Genomic DNA, 21,739 nt, shown 5'->3' with positions numbered 1-21,739 from the left:
AAAGTATGACATTTTTTCAGACAAAAGAGACTTTAGAGCTCAATGGTTCTGTTTCAGAGAACTTAAGTATTTTGTCATCAGGACACAGTTTTTCTCTTTCTTGCTTGGAGGGCTATAATAGCCATAAGCACGTGGGAAATACATATATTGTGTTACTTAGCAGGTTGACCACACCCTGCTTTTTCTTCAAGTATTCTAGTTCTACAGTTTTATGATTAACCCAGGACTACAGGAAATGTTTCCTGTCTGAATACATAATTGGTGTATTATTTTAGTCTTAAACACTGATTTCCTGCCAGACTTATTCACATGGCAGTTTGCGGCCAAACACAAAGACTTGCAAGTACATTCATGCTTTGGTAAATTATACCAGATAAAGTAGCTCAGAGAAAACCAGTGGGATCCAAGCAGTTGAAGATAATTTTCTTTCAATCTTCAAATCTTCTGCTTTTTTCCAAATATCCCAAAAACTATTCTTTAAGTGCTTTAATCCAGTTTTGCAAACCTTTAAAGATCATTGAAGCCTTTGAAGTTTCAATAAATTGTGCTTTACAGTCAGTTTTATTTCCAGTAATATGTGGAAGAAAACCCTGTGTATTTGCACAACCACCTTTAAATACTGAAATACTAGATTGTGGTTTACCTTTTGTGTTCTCTAATAGCAGTTGTAACACCATTTGTAAAAAAAACAAACCTGTCATGATTAGTCACAATCCTGGTTTTCGTTGGATTCTGCCCTAAAGCTAGAGAAGGAAGAACATTATTTATATTGCTACAGTTCTTTTAGGAGTTTTGAGTAAGTTTGTATGGGATACATTTACTTACTTAGGAGAAGTAAAGGATGGTCTTTTGGGTAAATATGAAGAATTTCCCATTCACAGTGAAATAAAAGTTTCCATGTATGCAACACTCTCTTAGTTTGGAACTTCAAAGCATGGTATGTTTGAGCTGGCAAATCCCTAAGCATCCTAATGCTTGACCCTTGTATAAGACATTTACCAGTTATTTTGAATGATTATACATTTTCATACCTTTAATAAATGTATCTGAGCTAAGGGAACCGTTTTCACATTCTCGTAGACTGTCTTTCTCTTCTTGTGTTCACTTCTGCTTTTAAGTACAACTAAATTTTCTTAAATCTCTTAGTAATTCCCATGACATTTTCCTCCTGCCAGGCTCACGAATAAACAAAGTACATATAAAGTACTTCATGACATGTAATGTCTCCTGTGAGGACAGACTGAGAGAATTGGGGCTGTTCATTCTGAGAAGAGAAGGCTCCGAGGTGTCCTTATTGTGGCCTTCCAGTATCTTAGGGGGCCTACAAGAAAGCTGGGGAGGGACTTTTTAGGATATTGAGTAATGACAGGACTAGGGGGAATGGGGCAAAGCTGGAAGTGGGCAGATTCAGGCTGGACATGAAGAAGAAGTTCTTCAGCATGAGAGTGGTGAGACCCTGGAATGGGTTGCCCAGGGAGGCGGTTGAGGCCCCCTCCCTGGGGGTCTTTAAGGCCAGACTGGATGAGGCTCTGGGCAGCCTGATCTAGTGGGAGGTGTCCCTGCTCATGGCAGAGGGGTTGGAACTGGGTGATCCTCGTGGGCCCTTCCAACCCTGACAGATTCTGATCTGTTTTAGCAGAGGACTTAGTAGTGTTGGCTTAATGGTTGGACTTGATGATCTTAGAGGTCTCTTCCAAGCTAAAGGATTCTATGATTCTATAATGTAAGAATGCCTGAAATCACCAACTCTAAAGAGCCATTCATTTTATTTATTAAAAATAAAACTTGGGTTTCCCCAGCAAGAACAAAGCCTGTTCCAATAGCAAGTGACTTTTCTACAAATGATTTAGGAAGCAGAGATATTTGCTGTGATAACTTGTACTTTTACTTTAACATGCTGTCTGTTGACCTTTTAGGAAGTGAAACCTCATATAGTAATGCCAAACCCTTACAAAGCAGAGATGAGACTGCAGTTTGAGACTAATTGCAGATATACAGTGTTTTTGCTGAGGACTCAGTACTTCACCTTCACTCCTGTCAAATTAAGGCCATCACTCATAACTCATTTTTATATAGAATAATAGACTTTTTTAAAAGCCTTGCATAACATCTGGCCTGTGAAAGAAAGACAGTGTGTGTGTATATATATATATATATATATATATGTATATTCCTTTATACAGAGCTTTGAGTTAAGTGGGTAGAAAATACTATTTAATTATATCTTAAATAGATGCATCATGACATAGCAGTGCAAGTATATTTACAGAAAAATCAGTTAGTTACACTTAATACATTATTTTGTATTAAAATATTATATTGATTTGTGTTTTTCAGTTTGCAGTTACAGCATCCAAGGCCAGGCTAAGCCTTTCTTGTTCTTTCTAACAGGAAACATATTCATTTAGTTTAAAAACGGCTAAGCTTTTCCATAAAATCATTTGCTGATACTTGTGTTTGGCCTTTTTGCTCGTTACTGGCAAAAACACTTGATTTCTTTTCTTTGGCAGGAAGCTAGGCCAATTTGGGGCATGAAGGGGGAACTAAGTCTTGCATCAGCCATCATGTTTTTCTTCCATTACAGAATGTGAGCTGTTTGTTCTCTTGATAAAGATAAATTTTTCATTCTTTTCCAGCCTCTCTTTCAGGCTTTAAAGTGAAATTAACCTCAGTTGCATTGTGACAGCCCAAGGGTGCAGAATTCTAGGTGATTTGCTGTAGAACATAAGCTACATCATACTCCTTGTTTGTTTGTTTTTTTTCTCTTACTGCAACACTTTCAACTTCATTGCTTTTTCAGGGATCTTACTGATGGGGTATGGTTCAGTGTGGTTTGAAAGTTCTTCACTGAGACATGTGAGAACAGCTTTGCTGAACTTTAGAAGTTCATGGTGCATTTACCAGGCTGTATCCAATTTCCCCAGAAATTCTCCTCCTAGTTCTTAGGTGAGAAAGTATTTGTGATCACTGTGGTCACAGAAGATTTCACGGCACTTTGTCAACAGTAGCCCTGTATCTTTTCACCAGCGCTTCACCATCCTGTTCTGAACACTACATTGCTGAGCTGTAGCTGCAGCTCAGACGTACTTTGGATGGAAAATAATATCCTTCTCTTTGTCCAGGCCTTCTCCTCCTGCATTTGAACTTATGCTTGATACACTGTCTTACAATCATTGGGAAGCACCCTGTATCAGGCCCAGACATGATAAAACACTTGATCTTTCTAAAATAAAGGAGCTGTAGAAGTGTAAAAGATTCTTTAAATGACAATTTGTTCTATTTGTTGTATCTTTGTGAATTGAATGGATACTTCTTTAAGAGCACAGCTATCTCTATTTACATTAATGATAATGCATTCGTTTTCCTTCTAGTCATTAGTTTTGTTTTGTTTTGTTCTTGTAGCTCAAAGCTTTCAGTAATACATATTTCCAAGGAACATGTATAGATTTCACATCAGAAGTTTCTGATTTTACATCATTCATACCATGTTCATTTAAGGTTCTTCGAGGATGGTAAGTCTGTTGTTTTACATGCCACCATTTTAAGTAATACAATTTTTTTTTAAACACTACTAAATTTTAGATAATTGGAAGTGCATAACACATGCCCATCATACTCCATCATGTCTTAGACCCTTTGTCTTGCAGTGCATCTCAGTAACTGTCATCCTGTCATTGGTTTGGGCAGCGTGTATTTTACCTTCTCTGTGGGAAGTTTGCACAGTTACTGTGATTCTGTTTTTAATTCCACTTAGAATTTATTCCAGATTTTGAGAACTTGGTACGGTAGAAGTGCCTGCATTCCACTTGCATCGTTTGATTCTGGAGCTGAGATTTCTGTACCACATGATTTGATTTTGCTGCTTTGGTTGCTTTGTCACGTAGACTTTCAAGCCACTTTGTAAGCTTAACAAGAACAAACAAATTTTTTATTCTTTATTTCCTTAGCAAACATTAAATCTTGAAAAAAACCTTATTGTTACTAAGCAGCTAGAGCAGCTAATCTTCTGTTGTTCCATTATTCTTGCAGTTGGCTCCTGTATTACCAAGGGGAAATCACTGACAATCACTGCGTGCTGGAAGAAGGCCTCTACGTTGATCTCAGTTCCTGTGGCTGTCCAAGTGCTACAATCAAATCCCTCAAGCCTATTCATTATGTAAGGATTTTATTAAAAACAAAACAAACGCACCCTCCCTCTACACCCCCCCCCCCCCCCAAAAAAAAAAAAAAGCCCAAAACCCCATTTTGAACTCTTTCGATAGTCAGATGTCTGAAGCAAATGCTTGCACTAAACAGACTCCCACTCAGAGAAAAAAGAAGTTTGTTTTCTTGGCTCACGGGTTGTTTTGGGTTAGGAACAAGCCATGCTGCATGACATGGTCAATTCTAGGCACGTGCTTTTGGGTGTTCTGGGACTAAAGGTGCTGTCTTTTGTATGAGTTGCATTAGTTGGCATTTTTCTGACTGTTCTTTATAATACAGCTCAGCAAGCTTAGTGAACAATGTGACGTTTTGTCATGCTGTCTAAACATTTGGGGCTTCTTTTATTAGGGCTATGTCCAAGGCTCAGTCTCAAAGCAAAGTACACACAGAAGACATGAAAATGGAAATTACAAGGTAGAATATGCTTGCCATAATGCTATTTAATTTACTTTTTTATAGAAATAGGAAAGGCTTTCACCTCCTAATCGTATCTCAAATCATGGGTCAATGAAGTGGTGTGATAAACCATGCACATGGCCTGCCAGCTGTTTAGGACACTTCAGATAGTCCAGACCAAAGCTCTTATGGCCATCCTCTCTCTTGCTGACTTCTGATACACTGGACAAGTACTTATTACACATGCATATAGTCTTCATGTGACTTTATGATCCTGTTTGTTATACTATCCAAGCACACAACTTGCAGTCCATTGTAGCAGTTTAAATGAGACCCTAGGTCCTATATGGCCAGGAGACTGGACAGAAGTGCATTGTACTATCCGGTACAGGATAGATACAACCTTTTGTACATCCTGTTGTAATCCTGCATGCAAGACATATGCTCTGGAGTCTTGCTGTCCTGTCTGTGCCTTTGTCCCATATCTTGGTATGCTCCTATGCAAGGGCACCAGAAATAAGCTGGCCATAAGGCCATTAGTAAAAGAGAAACAAGTTGCTGCTCTGATTACTTTTCTTTAGCACTGACCAACTTCTCCAAAACTCTTCCTCCTTCCCTGGTCACAGAACACAAACTCAATCTATGTGATTTGTGCACTTCAACGTAATTCCTACAAAACTAGACTTTAAAGATAACTCAGTTCAGTTTACTTCAAGTATTAAATCCTTTTTTCCATTTGTGAACAAATTTAAAAAAAAAAGATAAAAGCCATGTCATAGTGGGAAGGATGTACAGCTTGAGTTTGAGAGCTGGTCTTTTCACTAGGTTTCATAGATACAGTGACTTCAGTGGAGCTACAGCTTCCCACCTGCTGAAAGCCTGATTTTTAGTTTAAAGGTCTTCTTTTCATGTTAGGCTTTTGGACTCTGTTCTCCTAAATCAGAGTGACGTTTTGACATGAAATGGTAGATCTCATCCAAATCCTTCAGCCTATGATTTCCCAGGTAAGTAACTGCAGTATAGCATAGTAAGAAGCTACTGGTAGCCCTTGATTACCAAGGGCCACGTCCTGGGAGAAGTTAATTTGATAGGCCCTATGTGAGAAGCTTACACATGTCTTCCTGTACTTTGTAAGTGGCTTGCACCTTTTAGTTCAGTTTGTCTCTTGCAAATAGAAGCAAGAGAGTATTTCACAAAATTGAGGCACTGAACAGCATGAAGTGCTCTTGAACCACACCTTTTTCACAGATAGAAATGCCCCCTTAGGCCCCTAAGACATTGTGAGCACTGGTGGCACAATGGAATAGTGCTCCGAGGCATTGTGTGCTACCCACGGGATGTTGAGCACGCAGCAGTGAGTGTGGCCAGAGGCAGCCCTAGTTCATTCTGTGCATTGTCTACAATGCACTGTTCTTGGAACAGAGCCCTTTTTTAGAAGATATTGCTCTCCTGAATGAGCTAACAGAAATAAGCGTATTCCCAGGTGGAACTGTTGTATTGCTTTGTTGAATTCAGCTATGATGCTGGGAACACCTTCCATTATTCAGCTTTAAATACCAGCCTAATTTCAGCCCTAAGGCATGTATCTTGTTCTCACATGTAAGACGGAGAATCTTCAACTCTGACACCAAGTCCTCAATGTACATTGTCTCCTGCTCTCCTTTTAGTGATATGTATTTGCTGCAAGTGTAACTGTTGGAAGGACTCATGCACAGGAGGGACCCATGTATAGCTTCAGTGTGTGAGGTTTCTGCATCCCAGATGTTGACCAGAAGTAGAGGTCCATGTATGGCACTAGCAGAAGGGGAAAAAAAATGTGCATTTAGCAGTACAAAAGGGTAGCTCATTACCAGCCTTTGAAAACAGTCTGGGTCCCTTAACTGGTGCAGGTGTGGTCCAGCTACATATTTTATAAGTAGGTGGTTTCAGCCAGTCCTTTGGGATAGAAGAACAAATCCACTGGAGGAAATGGGGACACAGGACCTGGGTATTCCCTTTCTAACTTGCAAAATTGTAATCATAATTAACTATATGTTACTTTGATATCATACAGCTGAGTAAAGTCCTGGCTCTGAGCCTTTATCTGCAGGATGCATGTAAGAATATAGATTATTTGAGCGGGTAGCTGTGAAACACAGGAGTCAGCACAGGCCACTGACACCACTGGGGTGTGCAGCTTGGCTGGACATCCTCACAGATTTCTGCACATTTCTCAAGAAATTCAAATTAATGTGGTTCCACTTTTGTTATTTCCCCATATATTATGCACTAGTGTCATAGAAGAATTAAGTACATCTTTGTAACCTGTTTTCTCTACTGTTTGTTCAGGAAGCAGCAAAGCAGAAGTTAGGCAGATTTGTAAGGAGAGTGGGGAAGGCATTTACTTATTCCTAGGAACCTCTTTTCAATCTTAGCTTATTCTACAAGTGTTCTGCCTATGACCAGGCCCAACAAAAATGATAGCACCAGCAGGAAGAGAATCCAATACGCAGACTGTGTTGTAGACAAAAGCGTTATGATATGAATGACCGCCAGGGCTACAAACAGATCAATCAGCTGATACACAATCGACGCCACCCCCAACGATCCCACAAAAGACATGACTCGTCCCACAACAGGTGGTATAAACAGTGAGCCGAGGTTGCCCACAGTTGGCATGGGAAACAGCCAGACCAGCCAGTTAAACACATGAGAAAAAGGTGCCCACATGGCAACTCTCACCCGATCGACCCACGTTCGCAAAGGTCTAAACGGACCGTGGCCCAGCTCCAGGGAGAGTCAGGAGGTCTTCCCTGAACCAGGACGCTCTGTGGAGTGCACTCCACAGACAGACACTCCTGACTCCCTGCAAGTGGTCCCAGCTTTTATCCCCAAGCAGACACCTGACCTTTGTCAACTCAATGGGGGACCCCTGGGGCTCATTTCCCTTATGGCTCTCCCTGCAGGGCCGGCCGCACCCTGGGGGGAAGCTATAAGGCAAACTCACCACCTCTTTATGAAGGGAATCACCCATATGTCAACCTCAATTTGGGGCTTGGTGTTCAAACCCCAGCATTTCAACAAGATATATAATATGCAAACTAAACCTTTAGGAGGCTTTGCCTTTATTTTTTCCCTGCTGTTCCATTTCGCTTAAATTCAGACTGAACTGTCTTGTCCTTCTGGAAGCATTTAGGAAAAGCTATAGGTTAATGAGAGGATATGAAGGAGGAACAAAGCGTATCTGTGCCTTGATAATGAGAAAATAATGTCCTTAGTGTTCAGTATTCTGGAAGGAAAAACAGTGTTGCAATACCCATGTATGACTCTAGATTGCGTATTGAATAGTGATGTGTTACGTGGCCTCCTCCCTTCTGAAAAGGGGAATGGTTCTGAGAGACCAAGGAGTCTTTTTCTTGTACTATTTTATAAGTGGGAAAAATAGGCTAGAAAATATGTCTCACAGGAATATATTTCTTTAAGTGAACAGGCAGTTACAGACTTTGGAAGCTGACAACATTAGAAGGGTGCACATCTATTTAGTAGCAGTAGGAACTCAGGAACTGGTGTAACTTGCCCCTCATCATCTCCTTTCATCTAAAAATCCCAAAGCTCTCTTTAAGAAAAGCTTGTTGATGAAATTTGCTGGTCTTGTTAAGAGCCATTCTGCAGATGGGTAAAAGCACAGCACAGGTTAAGGGTTGCTGCATTTGGTGGAGAGAGGCAGGGTTTTATGCCTGCATCAGTGAGGACTTGCCTTCTGCATTGCCATGAACTCATGAAAAGGAAACTGTGGGTCACTCATCTGGCAGCAAGAGAGCAGGTGAAGTCACCTGGGCCATTTATAGGGCTAGTGTTGCTTATTGAGGCATTTGTCCAGTTTTTGTTGCTTGAAGAGAATAATCTTTTGAGATAGAGACTCTTATGAGATATTCTTAAAGTGGGGAGTTCAGGTCTCATGCTACCTTTACTCAGGTATGTTCTGTCAAACTCCTTGTAACATTTGGTGTGACTTACATGGACAACAATATCCAGGATTGTTGCAGTGAGTAATTAGTTTTCTTTCTAAAATGTTAACTTTAGCCCTGAAGTTAAACTAGTCTTATAGTTTCTAAAACCAAAAATGAGATCTGTAGCTTGTAAGGTTGGGTTTTTTTTTCTTTTCTTTGCTCTTTTGAGACATTCCTTATTCTTGGTCCAATCAATTATGATAGTTGCTGTTTTTCTATGTTGATTACCTTTTCTAAGTTAAACACTAATGTTAACTAATCTCCCCAGCATTCCCATGAGGCAAGTCATGAAACCAGATACAAAATCTAATTGGTGTTTCCCGGGGTCAGGCTATGAGTCATTTTGTGTAGCTGGGACTGGACCATGCGTGTGACTGTCATCCAGCACCATGTCTCTCTCCCTCAGCCAGGCATCCTTCCCACACTGCAGGGAATAGCCAGGCGAGCACAGCTTCAGTAAAGACAGTTATAAATTAGGAGTTAGCCAAGACCAAAGAGTAAAGATTTTTCCAAGGATGTCATAATACAGCTGTGGAGTCTCCTCCAATTAAGGCTCTGGCAAATGCTGTTTGCAATAGCAACAGGTTAGCAGGGATAGAAACTGGGGAAATGTACCAGCCCTCACCATAACTGTAATACAGTCCAGTGGATTTCTGTCTTTGGCTTTATTAGGCTTTCCTATCAAAGTTTGCAAAATCCAAGATTCCAAAAATAATGTGAGAGGAAAAATATGTTTGCAGGTGAGCCCTTCTCAGAAAGGCTTTATTAGTAATAATTTTCACAAAATTCTTAATGAAAAATTACCCATATGTTACCCATAGCTAAAACTGTACTCATCATAAGCATGTGTGCAAATTCACTTATGCACTTGGTTTTCAGTTGTAGCACCTCTTGGTTATCCTCCTTGTGTCTGTACACTGTGGCTTTTCAGTGGGTCAAGCACTTAAGCCTTACACTGCAAACAAAAGGCATTTGAAAGAAGGCTCATGCACTGATCTTTGTTTAATGTCAAACACTTCAGGCTTCCATTACATTTTTTTTCTGAATTGGAAAAGTATAAAAATCTCTTCTGAATTATGAATAAGTTGTGGTGCACAGTTTGTCTCCATTTAAAAAAAAAAAAAAAAGAAGTAATTGAGAGAAAAGTGAGCTGAGTTGAACTGTGCCAGAGATTTTTAGTGTATTGATTTCCATGGCTTACCTTTCAGCCTCTGAAGTCATGGGGAGGGAGAAAAAAATGTGTCATTTTCATGGCATCACATGCTGTATTAGCCATAGACTACCACTCTTGTTAAGTAAAGAATATCACTGTATTTAACAGTTCATGAGATTGCTTATACCTTGAAATGCTATGTAAATATAGCCTGCCTTAATCACTGGCCTCCAGAATATATTAAATCTCTTCAAGTTTCTCCTTGGTCATTGGCATTAAAAAACAGGACAGGCAAAACTTCTTGAGACTTTATTGGTGCTGGTTTAAGCAAGGCAATCAGTTCCTTAAGGCACAAAGATCAGGTTAAGTAATGCTTTAGTGCTTTGTAGTTACTGCAGTTGGCAAGCTTTCCCCCAAAGGATGGCATTTCAGGTATTTTCCTTGAAACAACTATGAAAGGAAGCTAAGGTAATCCTGACTAGACATGCCAAAGACTTGCCAGTTGTGGGTAAATATAGATGTCTTTAGCTCATCTTTCAAAATCAAGGACTGGGATCCACCTAAAACAATGCCACAATCTGAGGTTGTCCCCTCTTGTATTCTCTGGCTCTTGGAGGGCTCTGTTCCTCACTGACCTGTCAGGATCAGGCCTCTGTGAAGAAAGCTGATCCTGTCAGTCTCAGGCTTACCTGTTGCTTATGACACTTCATCCTGAAAATGAGTGAAAGTGCATCTCAGCATTCTACAAGGAGGGTGGGAGCAAGATGCCTCTGTAGTAAGTGTAACAGCAGAACCTCAAAACCTTGTTTCTTATTGTTGGTAGTTTCTATGGAGCTATGAAAACAAAATCAGAGAAGAAGGCCAGGCCAAGTCACTGCAGCCAGCTGTTGGTGTAAAATGGTATATATAGAGAGGACTTTAGATGGCTCAATGGTTGGACTTGATGGTCTTGAAGGTCCCTTCCAACCTAAAGGATTCTATGATTCTATGAAGTGAGTAAGCTGCTCATTGCTTTATATATGGTTATGGAAAGATGAGAGCTTCAGTGTGTGAGACAGCAGCATGTTTTCTTTTTCTGTGTTTCACGTCTCTGCCAAGATCATTGGAGTCCTCCTGAGGTCTTAATGGAAAGATGGTATCAGTCCTTGTCATCAGTTGTGTGTGTGTCTCATAGATGCAATGTCTGCTGTGTACTGACAGGCTGTGAATGAGCAACTCGACAGGGCTTTCTCAGGCCCATTGAGTTGAAACAGCGTCAAACACCTGAGAGTCATTTTAATTGACTCCAACAATTTTGCTGTTCTGATTCTTGGTGTATAAATGAATATGCTGGATTAGATTTGTCCATCTCGTACAGCGTCCATGTCTCTTAACATACTGAATATTGCAACAGCAAGGTAAATTTCAGGCTTTCTTAAGATGTCTAACAACAAGGATGGCAAATCGTGTTCCCCATGCTTACTAATGCACCTGTGAAAATTTTCCCTGTGGGACCTGTTCTGGACAGGGCTTCTGGTCTCTACTCAGGTGAAAGCCAGTCCCAAGGGAGTAGGCTCTTGCAAATTGGTGTGTGATGATACTGCCAAAGCAACCTGAGAAGCAGCTGCCAGCAGTAGCTCTGCTGGTGTCTAGATTTCAAAGTAAGCTTTTAGACACACACCATAATTTTGACCCACCTTATTCAGCAGAGTGCAGGTAGGAATAACTGTCATTCCAAAATAAAAACGTTATGGGGTTTAATCTCTTTCTAGTTTGTTACACTAGTCTTTTAGGAGCGCAGTGGGCTTTAAAAATTTCTTCAGGTGGATGATCCAGTGTTCTGTAAATGCCTCAGCAAACTACCTGTCCAACTGCAGTATTGCATGACTGATCTACATTGTCCCTGCAGTGATTGGCAGAGGAAAGCAATTTCTCTGAGGCAGGATTTGAACCAGCTACATACCAAGTTCACTGAGTCAGTGGCAGTAAGTTAGAAAGTCCCAAATCATCACTAAGCTCTTCAAAGACACTTCACTACATGTACCTCTTCAAACATGAAAGTTAAGTTCTCTTAATTACTCAGTGCCTGTGTCAAGTTAAATTCAAGATTTTGTTTCATTCATTCCACCTGAGGCCGTGTCTTCGCTGCAAAAGAAATCCTACCTTTTGCCTGGCCTGGTTATCCCAGGGTAGCATCTCCTAAGAACAAGGTGACTTCCCTGGAGAGACTGCTAATTGAAGCAGTTATTCAGACCTATTCCCTCTTGCTTTACCAGCTGCATCAAGATAAAAATTATAAGTGCTTGTGACTTCAGTCACAATGCTTCACTTATGATTTTAGATTAAAAATGCTGAAAAACTGTACAAGCGTTCCTTGTGCTAAGGCACAGACTGTGTATTTAAATGTTCCCTCTGGGCTTTTCTGCTGATCTTACAGCTGTGCCATATCTTCGTGCAAACTGATGTTTTTATTTGCTTTCATAGGCAATCTGTCAACCACAGAAAAAGACATTAAGTGAAAAATGTTTCCATTCTAAATGAGATTGAAGGGGTTACTAATTACGCTATTTCTTCAACAGTGTCAGAACAGGAACATCTGTTAAAAACATTGAGAACTTTATAGTTCTGATGGTTTTAACCCTTTCCAATTTGTAGATCCTTAAGATTTTTCCAGTGAACCACTGCTAATTGAAGTCTGTGGACAACAGACTTCTAATCTGCTTGACTGCTTTGGATGCAATCTGCAGATGAGTCTGAAAACTACTGCTGTAACCTGTCCCATCAGTAAATAAGTAAACTGGATTTATGAAAAGGAATCAAGGCCCTGACAATACAATTGTGATCAAAAAGATGTTTCAAATGTAAACAGAAGCTTCTCTGCATCTCAGAGTGACTCACCGTGTCTGGCCTGTGTCAGTAGGGCACTATGCTCTGATGACAAAGCCACTGATAAATCCAGGACATTTCAGCTTTGTGTACTTTGGTGGGTGTACATACTTTATTCTTGCTGTTACATTTGCTGAGGGAGCACAATCTAACCCAAAAGTGTGTGGAAATTGAACTGAAGCAGGCAAATGTGTCCATCGTGCCTAACAACTGAAGGTAGACTATTCCTAGTAAAACTTGGCCCTTTGTTCTCCTCCTCCCACCAGGCTTTTGCTGAGCCCTCTATCAGTCTGTTCGCTCTGGAAGGCTGCAAGGGCAGAGAGCTGCACTTCAGTGAACCCATCAATTCTGTTTTGAATGAGGACCTTCATTTTTACACTCAGTCTGTATGGGTGAGAAGTGGCTTGTAAGTATGGAAGAAATATTTTTGTCAGTTTTGCATTATAGCAGCTAATACTGATCATGCATTTTCTCCTGATTACTGCCTTTTTTCATAGGATGTAGTTTATAGTCTTAACTTTGTTTGAGACAATATAAAACCCTAAAATGTGGTTGAATGCTAGACCCACTTTTTTTATTGGGACCCAAAATGAAGAAAAACTTTGGATGGAGGGCTTATTTTTCCTTGTAAGAATTGTTCTTTTATCCTTATACAGCAACAAACAGTAGAGCCAATTGCTCAAGACAGGGACCAAAAGTAAATAAGTTTTAATTACTGACTTATAAAGACAGGTAGAATAAACTCAGACTGCCTTTACTAACTGGCTGTAAAATACCAGTTATAAACTGCAGTGATTTAACACTAGCCACTGCAGTGGTTTAGTGAAGCCTGATGTGTTGATTCACTGCCAAAGAGGCAGGAAATTCTGAGGGAACCTTGGGTGGATCTGACAGCTAGAACAGTAATTTGCTTCTGTTATTACTTTAAAACTCCCCTCTGTCAGTGTGAATACACACCAAGGGTCTTCTGTGAAAATAATTTTATATCTGCAGAAATTACCTTCTAAATTTTTCTCCCCTTTCCACCTTTTGAAGAAACTCCCAAGTATTCCATCTTTGGCCTAGTTTTCAGCCTCCGCATGCAGAGCAGCAACAAATAATTTGCAGAGTCTCATCCTGCATCTGAGACTGACTGGAAACTAATGTGGCATGTTTCCTGTGGTCATTTTTAACCTTTTCTCCAACCTTTCTCACATAAACAAGGTTGTAATTTTCATGAGACGTCTTATCTGGTGACACAAAACCACAGAAAATTTGAACTGATTGGGTAAGAAATTAGTATAGCTCGTCACAGCTTAGGTATATCTCTGTTGTGATTCTTACAATGAGTTTTTCAAATTCATCAGGTCTGTTACCACATGGAAGATTAAAATCTTTCTATGGGCATCTGTGATAACACTGCTGAGCACTGCTCAGACTTGTTCAGGTGGTACAAAGGCTAAGCATGGCCTAGCTAATGCTCCAGACCAGCATGGACTGTTTTCTTTCAGGAATTTCACACAAACGTTTTCTTGAAAGGTTGGTTAAGGATTGAACCTTCTTTCTTTAAGAACGGTCAGTAGCTGTTGATTTCAGCTGTGGACCCATAGTGTGTATAAGATTCTGCACAGAGCTTTGCCAGTTCACTGTAAACTCTAGTCCCTAACATCTGTGCAACTTCCATCCTGAGCCCTCACTAAAAATATATAGAGTGATCATCTGCTGCTGCAGTCTTGGGGCGCCCGAGGTGAGAGTGGGAAGCAGCTGCCCTTGGTGGCTGAGAACACAAATTCTCCATGATCTGTGCTAGTTTGAAGAAGGAAGGGCCTTCTCTGGGAGGACCACATGACTTATGTCTGGTAGGAGTGTGTAAACCTTCATGCTTCTGCGGATGTTGCAGTCTAAAGTGTGTCCTGTTGTGGAATGTCTCTTTATAACCTTTCTCTGCCCATGCCATCTGCCCAAAGGGTGATGCAGCAGAAAAGAACAGGAGAGTGAGCATGATAGTCCAGCCCTTCCCCATCTTCCTGTTCATCTCTGAGCATCCAGGCCAGTTTTGGCAGTTCCCTGTTGCTGGGAAGGGTCAGGGCAGGATGGTGGGACTTTCTCTGAGCTCCTCATGATGCTCCCTATAAAGTAGACCTCCACAGCCTGTCCCCATCCCATGCTGCAGATAAGCAGCCTAAAGGTTGAGGGTGGCAGTTGATGGTGGGAAGTCTGCAGGATGTCCTAGAGGGTTTATTTGCTTTCTCTGTGAACAAGAGTTGAGGAAGGTAGATTTAGAATAATTAATTTGGCTCCTTGCCCCAAAAATTTAGTCATTATCAGATTTAGACAACTGATAAAGATTTATGTGTATATATAGCAATGGCATTTTGCTACTAGGCTTAGGTGCGAAGATCCTTCCTGAGTCAACCGACCACCTCCACAGCCTGGACTGTGGCTTGGCAAAGGGGCTGAGGTACTCCCAGGTGTGGGAAGGATGGCACAGCGGAGGCTGCTGGCCTGCGTGAGAGACAAGATGAGTTTTGCCTGTGTCACTGAATGCCAGAAGCCCAACCTGCCTTCAAGTGATTATTACTGTAACAGTCCTTCCTCTCTCTGTTTCCTGTAAGTGTCTGCTTTGGCAACAGAAACAGCATTTCCAATGAGATGATGATCTGAGAACAACCCTAGCAGTGACTTCACAGAAAGCATCACAAGAAAAAAGTCAGGAATGTGTTAGAAATATAAGGAACACACAGTTGTGGTCAGGCTATTCTGGATACCTGTTAGGCAGGAGTTATAGGACTTAATTGAAAGAAACAGTGATACAGCCTCATTACACAGCAGTTTACAGTTGGCACATTTTAGCCTCCATGGAGTCCTGAAGGAGGCTGGCTGTCAGTTTCCCCAAATCACATGCAATGGGGAAAAGTAAATTAAAGGTGCTTCCAGCACTGTTTAGTGGGTCTTTTCACACTGACTGAAGAGTGCAGCCATACCTCATGTTCCTGGCAGCTGAACGATAAAACAACTAAAATTGGGAAACCAGTATTTGTTTTGTGTTCAGATGAGTTAATGAGTCAAGCATTTAGGATTTGCTGTCTGCTCAACAATGTCCTGTTGATAGAAGCAAAACCGATCTGTGATCCTGAGGCTGCCTTTGTAAGCAGCAACTGAGCAGATGTCTAGATAACAAAGGATCTCTCTGTGCTGGTGCAGAGGATTTGGCCACTTCCATGGCTCAGACATCATCGCTACAGGAACATCTGTTACAGCAATGTATAAATTTTTGAGTAAATAGTTGGTGTTTTCAGGCAAGTAGAATACCAATTTAAAGCATTAACTGCAGCAAAAGAAAACACTGGACAAGATTCTCTCATAATTAATATAGCAAATCAGGCAAAGCTGCAAGCAGTGCAGATTTCTTTGTGGCTTCCTAGTTTCCTGCTGCCCACCAAAACCTGCATTATTCCCATCTGGGCTCATGGAGAGAGAGAGAGGGAGAGTGTTTACAATTTTCAGGCAGACAAACAGAAAACAGATCTTAATTTACACAGAAAACAGTTAAACCACTAAAATTAATGACATTTTGCAGCGTGGTAATAGAGATTTGGTATAAGCACTGCTATAGAGAGGTTTGGGAGCTTTCCAGAGCACCACCCTGAACATAAGCCTGTAGTTTAGTTTTGCTGTGGTTAACGTGCACTCTTTCATGTTTGGTTTTCCATATCCAGGTGGATTGCATATGAGGGATGTAACTTTTTAGGAAAGCAGATTCTTCTGGAGCCCAGTGAGATTTCAAACTGGAATGAATATAGTGGGTGGAAAGTAATTGGCTCCCTTCGTCCTGTGAAGCAGGTACAGTAAGACTGTACGAGGACCACTTCTGTTTTTTTGACAGGGATTAATAACAAGTATCAGCTCTGCCACCTACCACTAAGTACAGCTGTGTGCGTTGTACTCCTTAAATCAGACCAAATAGCTGGAAGGACCTACATGAAGGTAACTGAAACAGAAAACTCCTCCAGTGGCAGCTATTAAGATCTAGGTCAGGATTCTAAAGGGAGATAATTCCTAGTTTCTCGGAGACAAGTTTTGTTTTTCTGAATGGCTCATTAGCATGTTCTGTAGGTGCTCTATGTTTATGTTTTTACAAAAGTAATGAGAAAACCAATTCTATAGACAGAAATATATTTATTAAAAACAAGCAAACAAACCAACCCACTACCTGCCATTGCTGCTTACAGGGTCTGTCTACCTGTGAAAAACACTTACTGCTGCTTTACATGAACGTTTGTTTCCAAAAAAAAAATTATTGAACATCTTCATCTGAAAGTGGAATGTATACTTTAGAAAACAGGTATAGGATGGAGATTAGGCGTCCTCATCATTTTTTTGTAACCTTTGTTATACCTATCTTCTTGCACACTATTTCAGCCAGCAGTGTACCTCAGAGTGAAGAACCGAGCCCACGGTAAGTATCTGACAGTTGCTGGAAGCCTGGCGGACATAAGAGCAACGTCGGTGTGTGCATCGCCATATAATGGCAAGAATACCCAGATCTGGCACTACTGTCGTGGACTCTTCAAATCCAAGGTGAGTTTCCAGATGCTGGGAGTGGGTGGAGTGGGTTGTGTCACCTGCTGTCCTTTCACCTTCACTTCTTGCTTTTCCTGCAGGGTAGCATTAACACTAGGATAGCTTTTCGCCTCTCTCACGCATCTTAAACCAAAACCTTTATAACCTACATTCTCCTACTATGTATAGACAGATTTGATCTGTCTGCTTTGGCAGGATGGACTGCTTTTTATACCTAATGCAACCAGTATTCCTGGAAGTAGAACCTTGGTTTTGTCTAGTCACAAGTGTTAGGTTTACTACCTCTGAAGAATTAAGAATTCCTTTCAAGAATCATTTGTGAAGAAAGTAAGTGATTTCTGTATTAATGCTGCCCTTGATAGTCTGTTATTAATATAAAAAGCTGATGATTTAACCCAAGAAGCACCTGCAGTAAGGAAGACTGACCAGCTGATCAAGCAGTTGATTGGTTGTTGACTAATGTGTTCCTAGTCTGCTTGCCAGGCTGATTACCAGCTGCAGCACAATTACTGCAATATGCTTGGTGCCTGAAGCAGAAACCAGTCAGGCACAAAACCGAGGCTTTGTGGCCTGGATCTCACTTCCCTTCTTGTTTCTTAGGCTAACAACGCCTGTCTCGATGTCATTGGTGGCAGAGATATGCCTGGGGCCAAAGTTGCGCTTTGGGCAGAGCATGGGAAGGACAGGCAAAAGTGGAGATTCAATGAGGATGGAACCATCAGTTCATACCTCAGTGACCAACTGGTGCTTGATATTAAAGGTATTTTTTTAAAAAGCACAACTAAACCTCACATGTTCTAAGTGCTTTTTTTTATTAAGGTTAATTGCCATATTCCAACTCTTTTTGTACTTAAGTTTAAATACTGAGTCCTATCTTTCCTGTAAGGTTTATGTTCAGATGCTTGACAGTGAGACAAGAAACAACAGAGAAGGGGGGAACCTTATTCTTCTTATCCCAAAGGTTTATTTTTCTCAGACCAACTGTTCTGCTTGAGGGTGTTCCATTAGTGCTGATGGCAAAAAATGCAAGTTACAGGAGACAAAACAGGGAAGGAAAAGCAACCATGGAATAGATGTGGCTCAAAAAGAGAAAAGTGCTCACTCCTAATGTTTTCAGGCTGCTTAAAATTGTCCTTGCTCAAGTCCTAGTCCTTCTAATTACCCATCATAGCAGTACTGCCTCACTGCAGAATGCTGGTTCCTCACACACAATTTGTTCAAGGCCTGCTGCTTCAAGCCCTAGGGGAGAAGTAGTGGTGCTGTGGCTGATCATGAGGTTGGGAGCTCTATGGTGCTGTCTTCTCAGATAAAAGGTCTAAGTAAACTAGTTTGCAGCCTAACACCCCTGCAGTGCTTACAGACCAGGGTAAAGGCGCATCCCAAAGGTGAACTCATCAGCCTTTTCAAGGAATGTCTTACACATCCTACCTTTGCAACTCAGACTTGCTTGGTAATCAACTCTCAGCCCCATGATGTTGAACTTGTAGAGCATTCCTGGCTTCCAGGAGTTTAACCACCATTACTAATTTGTAAGTTGTTACCACAAAGCCATCTTAAATGCAACTAGTGATGCTGATGGCAACTCTTAACAGTATCAGAGCTGTGCTGCCTAAGTCACTGCAAAGTATCCTGTTGAAGGCTGGGGTGGCAAGACAGCGTTTCACAGCTCTTCAGAACACCTATTTGTTGTAGTGGATCTTTATTTGGAATATAGTGATAAAAAATGCGCTGTCATTTCTATGCTACATGGATTCAAAGGAGAGAAATTTTATTTTTGGGACTTCTTAAGGAAATGGATATGCTCCATCAACTAACCTCACATCTATCTCTCTCAGAGGTACCTGTTATTTCTAATATAGCAACATGCACCTTAAAAGCCAGGCATGTAGCAGGAGCTCAGGATCTGCCATAAGTACTGTCTCTTCAGGGGTGCTGTTTCCTGTGCACAGAGGTGCATTTGGGCACTCCAGTTTGTGGAATACTCTGCTACCCAACTAATGGAGCTCCTCAGGCCTAACTGGACCAGTGACCATTTGAAGGAGACAAACATACAGTGGCAGAGCAGCAGACATCAGCACGCTTACCTGACAGAATTTATCTTTTTCAGCTTGCTTTCATACTTGGTCATACTTCTTAAAAGATTATGCATAGAATTTTCTGAGTGATTTTTTTAAAAAAAAATTCCTTCATGGTATTTTTTTTGTTTTGTTTTTAAGGAGGAAATTATTATGACAAGAATCACATCGTTATGAATCAGCTGATAGATGACAGACATTCACAAAAATGGGATATTGAAATACTGTAAAAACCACCATACAGGTGGACGTTGTGTGGGTTATTAACATCTAGAAGGGGGAAAAAAAAAAACAAACTACTGAAGTCACACACCACTGGAACCTTAAGCAGCAGCTCCTCTCTACTTCGCTTCATACCAAGCACTAACTCCTAAAACAATGGCATTTTGCACAAATCTGGAAAATGGGAGATTGATCTAATATCTTCCTGCAGGGAAGATTCTTTAGAGGCAGCTCCTATGAAAGTCACTATTACTCCTCATCTGAAGCATTAAAAGTAAATTTAAAGGCCTTAGATGTAAGCTTTGCATGATATGAACTGCTGCAAGAGATAATATGGGATAGGCTCTTTCGGAATGCTGTTCTTACCTCCCTCTCAAACTGATAGACACTCACTGAAGAATGAATGCATTGATGAGCCTGAAAGAAGTTGAGTTGGCCTTCTATGTCCCAAGTGAAACTGTTTCGGCTCCAGGTAATCCTGAAGCTCAAATCATATCTTTTGCTAAAATGCAATTAATTTTGTTCATAAAGACAACTTTATGAATTACCAGCTCAGCATGTGAAATGATGCAACAGAGAAAGCCTGACTTTCACTCCCCTAAAGTCTTCATTTGCTTTAACAGTACCAAATTTCCAGATTGAGGAACTGGTTTTGCTGACCCACAGCCTGTTTCCAACCCAAGAGCTTGTGAGTTACCACTAAAGATCATCTTTAACATGGAGCCACATGTGCATATGTTAAAAAAAGAGAATAAATTGTCCTGGGTCATGCTGGACTTCTACAAGGGCTAGCTGCATTTAGAGCAGTCATGATTTTAACTCGAGCTGTATTTTGTTTTGATGTATATAGGTTAATTTAATACAATGTAATTTGGTCTTGGAACCCTGTCTTCCTTAAGAAAGTAGTTCACCCTGGCATGTATTTCCAAAAGTGCTAACAGACTTCCAACACGTGCTTAATGTTAGAAGAACAGCATAACTGCATGTCGATGTTAATGTGGCCCATCAACGACGTGGACATCTTAGCTCAAAGAATGAGGACGTGGACTAATGGTCCAGCCTGTGGCACGCCAGCGCTTTCCTCGATTTCAGCACTATGCAACCAGCCTCCTGTCACTTGTAACAGACAGAGCCAAATACCTTCCTGGGCTGCGGCTGCGGCAGGCTTGAAAAGCACACTTCTCACTCAGCACTGACAAATACAGAAGGAACTGCAGAACAGTTGCAGAGCTGTGAACACCTGATGTGGAAGAAAGGTCCCTGAGATCACTTGATTTGATTTCAGTGTCACTAAATTAATCTACTTCATTGTACACTTCTTTATTTTTTTCCCCTTATTTGTACAGTCAGAGTATGTATTTCTATAATTATGTAAAGAGTTTAGGTTAGCTAAAGGACAGATATTTTAAATCCCAAAAGCTGTAAGTATTCTGGCTGTGCATTCAAACAGGATTCAACCCCAAACAAAAACACATAACCCTAAGTTTGGCATAGAAATAAAATATATGGATGTCTATTTTTGTATGAAATGGAGCTCTGTATAGTACTATTTAAAATAAATCTACTTGCACTTCATATTTTACATCCTAAAATTATCATAAATCTGCTGTTTAAGTAACAGATCTTCAAATGTATGCATAAATTTTTCCAACTGAAGCACGTGTTTAGCTTTTTTTTATGTAAGTAATTATAATAAGTGTTTAACATGTGATTTGCTTTCCATATGTAGTTTTAAAAGCCTGTGTAAAAGGTTCTAGTCTTTTAAACCACAAATGACTAAAATCATATTTGGTGTGTCACTGTTACATAAGGAAGTGAAGCAGGCTTTTGTACTTCAGAGATCTTGAATGTAAAACATTAAGCATGTATATTTTAATTGTATAAAACTTTTTTTTAGGAGGAATGTTTTGCTTGTTGGTTTCTTTTTAAACAAATTAACTACAGCAATACTTTTTGATAAGTATACTGTTACAGTAGGGTTGCAGCAATGTTCAAGTATTAAAATAACTGCACTGCTCCCATCAAAAGTGGGTACTGAAGATACGAATGCCAGTCACACAGGTTTGGGTTACTTTCACTTCAATGGGGTAGGGAACTTAGAGGTTAAATACTATGGGTTTTGCATCCAATCACAGCAGCTGAGAGGAAAGGGATTTTCTTGGGCAAAGTCTTACCCCTTTGGGAAACAACATGCACAGCTTTTACTCAGAAGCTTGTGTTCTCTGAGGGCAAACGAACAGAACAAAGGGGTTTTCTTATTGGTAAGAGAAGTT

The 21,739-nt window shown here is 40.6% G+C and overlaps 1 protein-coding gene across 1 annotated transcript in view; it reads left to right on the top strand.

The window, feature by feature from the left end:
- Positions 1 to 19,513, top strand: part of CRYBG3 (beta-gamma crystallin domain containing 3) — a 46,794-nt gene extending 27,281 nt beyond the window's left edge. Inside the window, exons 13-19 of the mRNA XM_008945861.1 lie at positions 3,403 to 3,512; positions 4,030 to 4,156; positions 12,873 to 13,012; positions 16,305 to 16,428; positions 17,008 to 17,166; positions 17,770 to 17,929; positions 19,386 to 19,513. Coding sequence (XP_008944109.1) covers positions 3,403 to 3,512; positions 4,030 to 4,156; positions 12,873 to 13,012; positions 16,305 to 16,428; positions 17,008 to 17,166; positions 17,770 to 17,929; positions 19,386 to 19,474 — 909 coding nt within the window. The 3' untranslated portion in view covers positions 19,475 to 19,513. The remainder of the gene's footprint in view (positions 1 to 3,402; positions 3,513 to 4,029; positions 4,157 to 12,872; positions 13,013 to 16,304; positions 16,429 to 17,007; positions 17,167 to 17,769; positions 17,930 to 19,385) is intronic.
- The last annotated feature ends 2,226 nt before the right edge of the window (positions 19,514 to 21,739 follow it).

The sequence above is a fragment of the Merops nubicus genome, unplaced genomic scaffold (assembly GCF_000691845.1).
Source record: "Merops nubicus isolate BGI_N331 unplaced genomic scaffold, ASM69184v1 scaffold28, whole genome shotgun sequence".
NCBI lineage: Eukaryota > Metazoa > Chordata > Aves > Coraciiformes > Meropidae > Merops > Merops nubicus.
This window is presented reverse-complemented; position numbering and strand designations above follow the sequence as displayed.